This window comes from Stegodyphus dumicola, chromosome 11 (genome assembly GCF_044657685.1).
Source record: "Stegodyphus dumicola isolate Sdum_Otavi_A_Nest chromosome 11, ASM4465768v1".
Classification (NCBI taxonomy): domain Eukaryota; kingdom Metazoa; phylum Arthropoda; class Arachnida; order Araneae; family Eresidae; genus Stegodyphus; species Stegodyphus dumicola.
The window spans coordinates 142,318,976-142,332,367 of NC_140778.1; the positions used below are offsets into that span (position 1 = coordinate 142,318,976).

Sequence of the window (13,392 nt, forward strand, 5' to 3'; positions counted from 1 at the left end):
AAGGAGTTTGTCTACCATAACTGAAATAATGGATCAATTCATTGAAAATGATCCGAATTTTGACAGGAGCTCAAAAGTAAGGCGTGGTGTTAGAGATGCTCTATCCGTTTATGAAGAACTTTTAAGAGAACAACGCAAAAGAAAAAGGCAAACAACATTAGATGCTTTTGTCACAAAAAGGCAGAACACTGAAAACGCGGAAGGCTAATTAAATATGACTGACTTAGAATTTTATTTGTTTTTTTTTTTTTTTAAGAATATTCGTTTTGTTATTTATATTTTGTTTTTATTTTTGCAAGAAATAATAATGTGGTATTAATTTGGGCTTTAAGAAATAAATGTTTGGTTTTATTTTTATTAAAAAAAAACATACTTTTTAAATTTAATACCTAACCAATTTCCTAGCCATCTTCCCCTAACCCCAATATTTACATGTAAAGATAGCCTCGTTTAGCGCTGTTTCGCATTACGCTCTACTTTGATGGAACGTATCCCCCGCGTTAAGCGGGGTCTTACTGTACTTCTGTTTTTGTAGTGCATATTTTATTTTATATTCAAATTTATTATCATAAACACACAGTGGTAAATAAACAACTTTTAAACTTATCTTTTTCTCTGTGTGCCGCCAAATTTTGAAATCGTGAAAATTACACAGTGGTAAATAAACAACTTTTAAATTTACCTTTTTCTCTGTGTGCCGCCAAATTTCGAAATCGTGAAAATTACACAGTGGTAAATAAACAACTTTTAAACTTAATTTTTTCTCTGTGTGCCGCCAAATTTTGAAATCGTGAAAATTACACAGTGGTAAATAAACAACTTTTAAACTTATCTTTTTCTCTGTGTGCCGCCAAATTTTGAAATCGTTAAAAGTGTACTGCGACAAAAATAAGGCTGAGAATCACTAATACAGTGTTTTGACTGAACTAAATTCAATTTAACTTCATATCTTAAATTCATGCAAATAACTATCATTTAGTTTCATTTTTAGAATTGAGATATTAGTATATATTAATTTTATAAATTAGTTTAAGGTTTGTTCCCCAGTTTAATATAAATTTCTTCATATTAATCTAGTAATATGGAATCCATACATAGTTAAATCATTATTACAAACTAACTTTTTTAAAGAATTATTCAAACCTTTCTTCATTCTGTCAGTCTGACATCTAGATAATATCACTCGCAGTGTTTACGTTTTATGCATCACCTTTCAGAACCCCAATAGGAAACGTAAAAAGTAAGACGCGTTATTCTAATGTAAGATATGGATTTGAAAGAGAGTGTCACTTTACAGAATATATCTAGCGCGAGTCTTGATTATTGAGACTGCAGTATATGCTTTGTACAACTTCAGTGAAGGTAAACAATTTTTTATACATTTCAATGTAATCCTTTTAGAAAACAAAAACTAAGATAGTATGTATTCTATCTAACCTTCAGAGCAGCTATCGATTCTTAAACAACAAGGTGCACTTACTTCGAAGTTGACAGAATCACTTCTTCACTGCCACCCTATACGAGGAATATGTGACGCGTTCTGTCGACGCAGCTGTTCCTTATTCCAACACGCAAGCCAAACCAGTAGTAACGCAATTGCGTGTTCCTTAATGTAATGACAACCACATATGCTCTGTTGCTTTAAGGGATATTTAAAAGATCGAGACTGATATTTAAAGACAAATCACTTATTAATGTCACATTTTCTCAACTCGGGGAATACTGAAAATCTTCCATATTGATCTTAGAAATGAAAATACGGATGATTTTTCAAAAGAACGGTCTTATATAATTTTCATTACATGACAATGTATCATTAGAATTAAATAATATGTATTGATTTTCTACTAGGTATGTAATTTGCATTTGGAGGGCACTGAAAATACGCTGCATGATAATTAATGACACAAACAGGGAATATTATGTAATTATATTTATATATTTTAGTGGAGACACATATATATACTGATCTTGGGAACAGAGGAAAGGAACAGGAAAGTCGGGCATTTGGTTAAATAAATCTGATATTAGCGTCTGAAAACTAAGAAGTATTCGAATATACTTCGAAATTATAGATTTCCGTACCCCTACTTTTGCTGAGCATCAGTTCTAATTAAACGGTTCATTTGTTTTATTATTGAGCATATAAGCATATTGAGCATGTAATAAGCATTATTGTGCATATAAGCATTGTTGAGCGTATAAGCATATTGGGCATATAAGCATGAACATAAGAGCATACAGGGGAATAAAGTATGTATTGAAACATAGAACACGTTTTTCTATCTTTTTAATTCTAGTATGTATTCTAATTTGCAATCATTACATGTAGAACACTCCTTATTCTCTTTTACAAAATACTTTAGCCAACGTGTATAAAACGAAGTACTAATCACCTTTTCTTGAAGAACTACATCGATACCATATAAAATTTAAAAATACATTTGAGCAGAAGCAACAGGAAAGTAAAGGAGAGATTACAACTTGTCCAAGATGAAGTTTTGGTTCGATGTGATTTAATTTCAGTTCACAATTTTCCCACTGTTTTTTTTTTAGTCCAAAGGGATTTGAATCCCGAAGGACTATTAGTTTCGTTTTGGCATTTTGCGTCGGACTCATAAATGTCGGTTCACTTTTCAAACTGTTGCCACAAAATGTTAGAGTCCTGCATTATATTTGAAGAAATTAAATAATGAAAAATCTGCATAAATGTATGTATATTTCTCGTATTGTGATAAAACAACGGTACATAGAGTCATCGAATTTTGAATAACGTAATCCTCCAACGAATATGAGCATGTGGAAGACCAAATTTGAAATTTGAAATTTGTTTCCTATTTTTTAAAACTTTGACGAAATTTTGATTAACAAACTCAAGGATTTCAAAGCGAGCAATGGCAACGTTGTGCAGAAAAAACATTTTTATCTCCAGCGCGTGAGTCTCTGTATCGGAAATTCTAAAGATATGCTCGTTTTAAAACTATTTTGCGATATTGCTGTTGCACTGGATCTTATGGTTTAAGTGCGAGGAACATGATATTTAATAAAGAAAGGTAACACACAAAATGTTAAAAAACGCCCCTTTGGACGTAATTTAAAATCTGAAACATTTCAGTTTTTTTTTTTTTTTTTTTTTTTTTTTTTTTTTTTTTTTTTTTTTTAATAATTTTTGTTTTTTCCAAACGTGAGCTCACGAAGTGTTTAATGAGGATGTACATGGTTTCAAACTATAGGCACTCCGTAACTTGAAATCACTGGCACTGACTTGCGTCATTAGCGTTATGTAAGGATCATCTGACTTGGATTAACTTTGGAATAACTTTGTTTAGGAAGATTTATTATGAGCAATTAGTATTTTTAGGAAATAATGGTGAAATATCCAAATTAAAATATAAAGTCGGGGGACTATAGCAAATTAAAGTTAGAAATTTTCTTTACGTATATATATATATATATATACAGGGTGATTCAGAATTCATCATCAAAATGTTGTGGGGAGATAGGGAACAGGAAAAGAAGGAGATTTCACATAGGAATGCATGGACGCATATGCCATGTAGTAAGGCAAAATGACCCCAGTTCAATGATGGAAAGAACGTGTGAAAAGGAAGTAGTAAGGAAAAAAAACATTTATTATCTTACATGTAACATTTCTTTGCATCGGTTTTACAGACTTACAAGAGGTGATCCAATTGCTGACCATTTGCTAGAATGCATGACTCACAATGACGTTATATGGACAACCGGACCTTCTGGAATATACCTGGCATTTGCATGCATATGTGCAAGTTCATTCCACGTATACCGGTTCATGTTACTTCTGCAAAGTCACCTAGTCGAATGACGACTGCCTGCACACTTAGACTTAGACTCTATAATTGACCGAGCTATTGCGAAGAGCAATGTTGCCGGTTCCAAAATTAAAGCCCAAGGGCACTTGACATAAATAAATCCGGACGTGGAGAAAATCTCAGATGAGAAAATGGAGATAAGGGGAAGAAGAGAAGTACCAAAAGGAGCAAGACAATCCAATCGGACAAGTTCGCAAAAGGTGACGAGCGATCATAGCTTTCAAGGAGGACCCAAGACAATGGAAATCAATGACAACAATACGAGAAGATACACTACAGCAATAGTTCCAATGACAAATTCAAATATAATTAAACAACATCAATCAGTAGTGCTAAATACAACACAATACAAAACAACTATACAACACAATTTAAATACAATTATTCAACGAAGCAACAGAAGAACTTCAATCAACGTCAAACAGCTGTGCTTATGTATGGAAGTTGTGTACACACAGCGCCCTCTACACCCCCATGCGTTCGTCTGCGTCCATACTTTCCTTCTTTTGAAATCTCCTTTGAAATCTCCTTCTTTTCCTATTCCCTACCTCCCCATCAAATACTGATAATGAATTCTGAATCACCCTGTATATATGTGTGTGTGTTGTGTGTATGTATATATATGTATTATTATTATTATTATAAGGGCACAGTCCCGATCCTCTTAGCCGGCACAACCCGGCCGTATGATCAAAACATGGGACTGGCCAGAGTTTATGTATGTATAATGCACACGGCTGTTATCTAAAATTACAACACTAATATATACTTAAATTATAAAATTTAATTGTGAGATACCCTGTTAAACGAGAATAAATTAGCAGAGTTATAAAGATAAGGAAGAAAGAAGAAAAAGACAAGATTGTAGGGTCGTTCTCTGTTTTTCCACATAAATTAAATTAGATCCTACAATGAACCTGGCGAATTCTCGCACAGGCGTGAATAAATACTAGCACAGAAGAAGGTTGAAAGTAACCAAGTTTTTAATTCAAAATATTTAACGGAAAAGCATGATCTTTGTGCGTAATAACGGCACCGTCAAACCTGCGGTGAAACTAAAAACGTAGAATATAATTCAAGTCAACATCTAAAATAAATAGTGCTAGATAGCACGTAAGTTATGCCTAAGAGATTGCCTCACAAAAACCTAAACCGGCGTGATGATAAATCCGAAATGGCCAAGAGACTTACTAGCCTAATAGCGAAACAACAACAAAACGTGCGCTAGCTAGCAAAAACACGCGATGAATTAACTCAGAGATTCATCCGTTTATTCACTTAACTTTAAATTTACATCCTGGCGAGAGAATGTGAGGGGAAGTTGAGAATTTCAGTAAAGGTATCAAACATAAAATAAATTTGTTATGCAAAATAAGGGGAACCCTACAACAGAGTTACTTAAACTGTGGGTCGCGGGACCAGCAGCAGGGGGTCGCCAAAAATTTTAGCAGTTTTGATATTTCTGTAAATTATTATAATAATTTTACAGTTACCAAATATTTTTTTACAATGTATCTGAACATAGATAAAGACATTACAGATACCTCTTTTCTGACATTCCAGATATTTTTCTTAGGATTCTTTGTCTGTATTAAAGACAATACAGAAAAGAAAAAAAAAAAAAACCGAAAACGTTTCGACGCATTCTTTTTATAATATAAACGTTCATTTTCCTTGCTTTGCACGTGACGCTGTCATTTCGTCTGTTACTTATTTAAAATTTTCACATTGTTCTATGTCTTAAAATTAGAAATTACAGTTAATGACCTAAAACTGCAATAATATATTACAGTACAAGTGAAAAAATTGACAGTTTCACTCACGCGTGTGTCGGATTTGCGCCATGCTTATGGGGTCCCACAAAATGTTTGTAAATATTATGGAGTCTTGGGAATCGCGAAAAACTCTCAGTGATAAAAAAAAGGGTGGCGACTGTAAAATGTTTAAGAAACCCTGCCCTACAAGATTAATATTTGCCAAATCCACTACGAAACAGTTACAGCTGCGCATAATGTGAGATTTAGAGGCCTAGCTGGTGGCCTTCTGTCCAAAGTTATTCGGTGGAGCCTTTTGATTTAAGCTTCATTCAGATGGTTGTTTTAATGTCCGAAACGGTTTAAGTTAAGCTTCGTTGCTAAGCAAGCAGACCTTGCTTCGTCACAAAAACTGGTTTAGGGATTTTGTCTAAAAGTTCTAACTTTTCAACTTTGTTCCAAGTTGGTATAAGAATCAACAATCGCGCAGAAGCAAGTTTGGGTCGATGGTTGAGTTAGCTGCACATTTAGACAGGTGCAGCTTTCTCTACTCTGACTGGTTTGAACCCTGCTAAACAAGTGTAGAATAACTTAATGACTTTTATGCTTTAAACCAAAAATCTTTATGACGACAAAAATGTTGTCTGAGGAAGCCTTATGAACAATTCGTCAACTACTGCTGGTAATGACTGCCAATGAATCATAACATATGGTAAATTCTTCTCAAAATTGCTCTCCACCTGGCGACAAAATCGGGTGAGCGAGTTAGTTAGGAAGAAAAAGTTATATAATTTGCGGAAGTAACATTCCATAATCTGGACCCCATAGGAAGAAAAGAATATTGTTTATTTAAACGACGATATCAGAAATCTCTATAAGATGTGTAATATTTCAAATTCCAAGCTGTTCATTGGATGTACTCCTTACCATTCTTAGTATCTTAAATATATAAACGGTAAGAGTGTGAATAGATTTTCCAAACCAATATGAGGCTACGAATTGCATAGAAAACCCCAAACACGAACCATGCAGCCGTCCATATGCCTTTTATCGAGCACAAGTCAAACTCCCAGCATTCAGCGGTCTTGAACAGTCGGCCACTGGTGGAGGGTCAAATCACATTAAGATGTGTAACGTGTATACGAGCCAGTTTCCCTTAGAAAGCCTTCCACGAAGGCGTCCATCTATTTAGACAGATAGCCCTCGTGTACTTTGCCATAATTAAATAATCCAATCCAATTCAATCCAAATCACATTAAGAAGTAGCAAGTACTAAAATGACGTGTTAAACTTATGTGTTGTTACGCGCAAATTATATATTCCCTTAGATACATGAATTCAATCATTTATATATATATATATGTGTGCGTGTAAGATAAAAAAATATGTGAATCAAAATTATAATTTAAACTAACGGTAAAACTTTAATTCTCTCTCTCTCTCTGTTCTAAAATTCGTAATAACTTCTCGAGATTGCGTCATTTCTAGATCATTCTATAGCCTGCGCAGCTCTGATGAGGTAATAATTGGAAACCAAAACTTTTCTCTTCCTGTGCTTCCATATTGCATAACTACGCACTTTAAAATAATCAGCTTCGCTCTCTGCCCTGCTAGGATGTAATTTCGCTGTCTTGCTTGCTATCGCTATAATAATCAAAAATGTAAACTGGTGACAGTGCCAAGTGAACTGTGGCCACAAACATCAATTGCAAATAAAAATGGAATTAAAACTGTGCTAAGTTTCTTAGATACTACGAAGTCAACACATTAGCATTCTACGCAATCAGAATTCTTCCTTTTCAATATGGATCTAATAGCTATTACGCATTAGCAGTGTTCCGGCATTTTCTTGCAATCATTACATATATATATATATTGAAAGTGAAGAGAAAATTTCATTAGGAGCAATATTTACAAACCCTTTTTTTTTTCGCATGACACCATTTAGTAAAGTAAAAAGGAGGTTATGTGTTTTGTATAAGTTTCATTACTAACGACTAATTAGTAAGTTAGAAAGGCGTTTTAAGTTCTAGTTCTCGAAATCCCGCAAACACATTACAGCTACAGTGGCAATTTTGCTTTCATTTGCTGATCTCAGACGATTTCCACAAGCATAAAGGAATTATTCTTTTGGTAACCTTTTCTTCCTACTTTTACAGAAGCACCCTGGGAGGAGAGCTGAGCTTGTAAAAAGTTGTCGTCTGCGTAGTGATGATAACAGCTCCTCCCCCTGGACAAGTTTTACGGTTGGGTGAGCGTGAAAAGGGAAAAGTCCCATCACGTGATAGGGAAAACCGTGCTTTTAAGAGGATTTTCTAAAAGACCGCTTTTAGTGTGTGGAAGACTTTCCTTTTGCGCTTCGTTGTAGTCAAGGTTACAGTTAAGTAGATGCTTGAGGCTTTAAAAATGTCGGTGCATCCAATTATAGCAGAAAGTATCAAAAGAATTACTTGGCACGCTAAGCAAGGGAATACAGTGTGAAGCTACTTATCATCTGATAAAACGAGAATGTTAAATCGTTGCCATCTGAAAAATGTAAATTTTGTCCCTGCTGAACCGAGAGTTGAAGGATTATAAGTGCTTAGAGCAAGAGGCTAATAATGCTGCAATTTTTCACAATTAGCTTTATAATTCCATTGAACTGCATGCACTTTAAAACAGGATTATGAATTTCATTTGGAACCAGCAGGGGAGTTTGGTAACCAAGTAAGACTTATTTGATTGCAGATGTTTTCCCCCTCTTCTCGCGGGTGTATTAACATTGTAACTTCTACCTTCTTTAGTCCAATCTATGCAACATCCTCTGTGATGAAGCCACACCGATGAGTTGAGCCATACGTGAAAAAAAAATCGGAAAAATTAACAGCATAATATTTTTATATATTTAACCAGTTATTAAATAAAGAATGATACATTATAAAACTCTTAGGAGTCAAAAATATTTGAAAAACATTGTTGCCATAAGCAAATAAAAAAAACCTTTCATATTTAAGTAGATTATTACTTTAGAATCATAATCTGATTTGATACTTGATTGATTATTACTTTAGAATCATAATCTGATAATCCTAAAATATTCATTATTGTATAAATATTTTTCATTTTCAATTAACAGAAATAATATTACGAATTTGGCTGGATAACCGTATTGAATTACTGAAGCCTGCCGTTTAACGTGAATGCTTATATAACTTATTAGTATCGAATTACGAATTTTGTTAGAATTTGTGAATAAGACCTCCTTTTTTAAAAACAAATTATATTCAGCAATATTTTTCACAAATATCCTGCGTGTAATTGCTTATCATGTAATCTTTTAACATCAGAAACCTTTTTCTGAATGATATTTTATTATTAATTACGTACATATGCAAACTTTTCGCTCTTCAATTTGTGTACAGACTTCTAAATATGATTATATTAATATTTGTCGTGCGGGAGTTAAAAAAACTGTTTGTGTTTTGTTTTCAAGAATGAGTATAAAATTTTCCTAAATGTAAGTATAAGGACTGGAAGAATGTGTAAAAAGTTAGATATTGTAAATTTTACAAAATTGGTTTCCTTAAATATGCCAAACCGTCTTTGAGACATTTAAAACATTATTGTACTGGTTATACGTCCAACGGCTGCGAAAAGTAAAACTGGTTAAGTACTTTAGCGAGTTCACTGGCTCTTTGCACAATAAATAACTCTTTCTAATAACCTCAGATAGTCCTTCTTAGGCATTAAAGTATGAAATAAAGACATAAAATGCATTCTCGGAAAGCAATCAAAGGTCGAAAAAAAGAGACACTGGTTACGTTCGAGAAAAAAGAAGCGAAGCTCATTTTATCTTGATCTGTGCATGTGGCGCCATCTGTTGAAAGCTGCAGGAAGTAAAAAAAGGAAAGTCATTACTGACTGCTAATCATCATCATACGAACTAAAATATACAATGTTGGGATTCTGTTTCTAAACAAATCATCAAATTTAATACTTAATGTAATTTTTGACGTGGTGAGCTAGTAACCCTTGCACAATTTAAAAGTTTCTAAAATTTTTGAAGTCTGAAATCTTGAAAAACACTGAGCAATAAAATATGGGCCGGAATCTTTCTCTGCTTCCTCGGACAGGGAATCATGAGAAATTTCTTTTGTTGGTTAGCATGGATTTGAATTTTTAGCATTATTATAACGTAGATTTGATACTGGAGGAAAATTACATCATGGGTTGGTTTCGATGTTTGCAAGGGTACTTTACAAATTCTCTTTAGCAGTAGTAATCGTCCAATAATAAACTAGATAGTTTCCAGCGTCGTAACACTTCTTATTGTTCTGTTCTTGGTCACGTTTATTTCCTTAACGTTCTGGAAGAAAAACTTGCAAAAGAAATGCAATTCAATGACTGTAAACAAACAATACATAGTGCCCGAAATATATAAGATATGCAAAGTCAAATGGAACTATAAACATTACACTATCATTCTTCCGCCTTGATCTCTTGTGATGTCCACGTGGTGCCCCATTGTGTGCCGAATCTTATGTGCATAATATGATAGGATAATATGCATAATATACCTACTTACCTCTGATATGTACCCAATGTGTTTTATATCTACATCAGTATCTTGAAATGTGATGAGTCTCAACAACATTAGACCCATCCATGTATTTTGTAGACATTTTATTAAATCGAAAATCTTTTTTCTTGTAGATCATTGGTAAATCATTTTTGCAATCAAAGGTTCTCTGGTAAATCGTTGTAAATCATTGTTTTCGTGTAAATCACTTTTATCTTCTGTGATTGGGAATATCAGGAAATTAGATGATTTATTATGGCAATGAGGAAAGGGATTTCCTATTTAGGAAGCAGATGTTTTCATGGGAAATTTTCAGAAAGATATATTGTTGATTTTTCCCTTTACATAAATGGAAAAAAAAAAAAAAAAAAAAAAAAAAAAAAACTGTATAGAGGTTTATTCTTATTGCTGGATATTGTAGACTTGATGTAAATACCCGTTATCGATTAATTACTTTATAAGATATTTTCTTCTTCCTTTCCGCCTGCCTTAGTAGTGTACCTGAAAAATACGCTGCGCGCGTATTCGAGAGGTCTGGAGTTCGAATCCCGGCGACAGCATTGTGGATTTTTTTCAGTTTCTTGACATCAAAAAGTCCTAAAAGACTCTACAAGTGGCGCCTGAACCAAAAAAAAAAATGTTATGTACGATAATTCGTCACCACCAAGTCTCTTAATCCCCAGTTGCCCTTTAAAAGAGCGAGTATGTAAGATACGTTCTCCCTTCTTTCCGCATACCTATGTGGCGTAACTGAAAACATGCTCGACGCGAATTCGGGAGGTCTGGATTTTGAATCCTGGAGGGGGTGGGGGGGTACTTACGAATTCCTTCAGTTTCCAGATGTCGAAAAATTCTAAAAAACTCTACAGTGGCGCCCGAACAAAAACACGATTAATGGTTGAGAACTTCTCACAGGCTTAACAGTTTAAAACTCGACAGCAATCGCGAAAGCCGAAGAATTGCAATCTTATCAGAGTTGGCGAAACGTAGTAACGTTGCTTCGAGACGCATTCTGTCTTACAACCCAAAAACCTTAGCTTAAATATTCTTTAACTGATTTACATTTCTGGCGAGGAAACGGAAAGGAAAAGTTATAGTAAAGATCTAAACCATAATAACTGGTTAACTAAACTAATAATAACTCTACAGCTTATTTGAAATTATCATTAAACAATAGGGGAATTTAGGAAATATTTAATTCCTAGTTTACATATCTTTTATATGCCATTTTAATACTGATTGCTCCTATTTTCTTTCCTTAGGCAGTCTGATTACAACCTCTACAGTTCGGCGTTAACTATCAACCATAGGAACGCTAAGCTGCATAATAATATGGGTCAAGTACTGGAGAACTTGAACAGACAAGAAGAAGCTCTTCAGCATTATAAGACAGCAACAGAGTATGCGAAGTTTTATATTTTCTTTTTAGGAAACATATTTTGGTAAGCGAAAAACCCAAAGCCATCCTGTATTCAGGATTTGACACGAGTGGGAAATTCTGAAAGACACTTAAGAGAGATGTCAAACAACAACAAAATTTTTCAAACCTACGATGTGATTATTTTCTCGAATGTTTTAAAATGGTTATGCAACTAAGCAACGCTTAAACAAGTAGTAGCACGTTCATAAAACCAATGTAAGAAATAAATCAATTAAGGTAAGTTTTCAGATAGTGAAAAGTTTCGTTTGACATAATTGAATCTGCAAAATTAAAGTCTTTGCTGAATCTTTCAACAATGCTTTATCTTTCAATAACAATGCTTTATCTTTCAACAATGCTTTATCTTTCAACAATGCTGTATCTTTCAATAACAATGCTTTATTTTTCAATAACAATGCTTTATCTTTCAACAATGCTTTATCTTTCAATAACAATGCTTTATCTTTCAATAACAATGCTTTATCTTTCAACAATGTAAACAATGAACATGAGATAATGGCTGTCGTTGTCGAATTAGTGACAAACGCCCATCCTTATAAAATCAAATTTATTAAAAATAATAATAAAAAAAGCAATCTGAAAGTTCTCAGATTTTATATTACTCCCAAAGGCGCATTTTCTTCAAGGGGGAGGAGGTTCAAAATGGGATTTCAGAAGTGACACACACATTCAAAGTCATTCGACGCAAAATACCGTTCTACATTGTAACGTCTTTACGTTGCTACGCTGCCAACATAATACTCCGTGCTTAAAGAGGCACGCGAAGTTAATGTTAATAAAACGCTTTGAAATCGTTGAGTTTGTTAATCAAAATTTGATGGCTCTATGAATCGTCGTTTTTTCACAATACGAAAACATTCATACATTCATGCAGATTCTTCATTATTTAATTTCTTTAAATATAATACAGGGTGGTAATATTTGGTGGCAAAATTTTGAAAAGTGATTCAGACTTTTAGGGTGATTCAAGGCAAAATGCCATTTCATTTTTAATATGTGAAAAAAACTGTATTTACATCAAGTGTCATCCACTGCAAGTTTAAAAAAATGTATTTGAACTTGAGTGGAGCGATTCACAATTAATTAACCAATTAGAAATTGACTTTTTGTCATGTGACTTTTATGATGTACTATCTGTTTCTCCTGCTTTTACTCAGTCAGCAACGAACGCTCACATAGCTTGCTTAATGTGTGTAAAATATGCCGCACCTACTCAAGTATTTCAAACTGTAAAATATTGCATAAAAAATCCCAAGTCATCTTCTTGATTACGAACTCTGAAGTACTTTTAGTAAGATTGATCTGCTGACTTGCTACTTGTTTAATTGTTTTTCGTCCCCAAAACGCGGTGCAGTGCACCTTTGAAATTTTTAAAATAAAATGAGTGCTCAAGGGCTAAGTTAATTACTGGTAATTACTCTACGAAGTAGACACCAGATGCGAAAATTACGATCCAGATGCAGGCAATTAATTAATTTAATAAAAAAAATTTTTAAGTCAACTCGGACTTAGGTCAAAAAAGACAAATTTAAAAAATACAAACAAAATTTTTAATTAAAAATATTAAAAATGTGGAAAAACTGTATTAAATGTCATCCATTACAAGTTTTAAAAAAATTTATTTGAACTTGAGTGGATGAATAAAAAATATTTTATTAACGATTGAAAATTTGAACAAGTGAGAAATATTAATATAGGAAGAGTGGGAACTAATAGTAGGAATTTAAAAAACAGAGGAAGAAGGAATAATCCATATTATACTTAACTGAAAAATACTCTTAGCAATTT

At 33.5% G+C, this 13,392-nt stretch overlaps 2 protein-coding genes across 2 annotated transcripts in view; one reads left to right on the forward strand and one right to left on the reverse strand.

Annotated features, from left to right (window-relative positions):
- Nucleotides 1-1,535, reverse strand: part of LOC146994412 (uncharacterized) — a 72,297-nt gene extending 70,762 nt beyond the window's left edge. The window contains exon 1 of the mRNA XM_085827264.1: nucleotides 1,481-1,535. The gene's annotated coding sequence lies outside the window, so the exon portion shown is untranslated. The remainder of the gene's footprint in view (nucleotides 1-1,480) is intronic.
- The window catches only part of LOC118195312 (protein O-mannosyl-transferase TMTC3-like), a 580,765-nt gene that overhangs the window by 397,533 nt on the left and 169,840 nt on the right, over nucleotides 1-13,392 (forward strand). Inside the window, exon 12 of the mRNA XM_085827263.1 lies at nucleotides 11,426-11,563. Coding sequence (XP_085683389.1) covers nucleotides 11,426-11,563 — 138 coding nt within the window. The remainder of the gene's footprint in view (nucleotides 1-11,425; nucleotides 11,564-13,392) is intronic.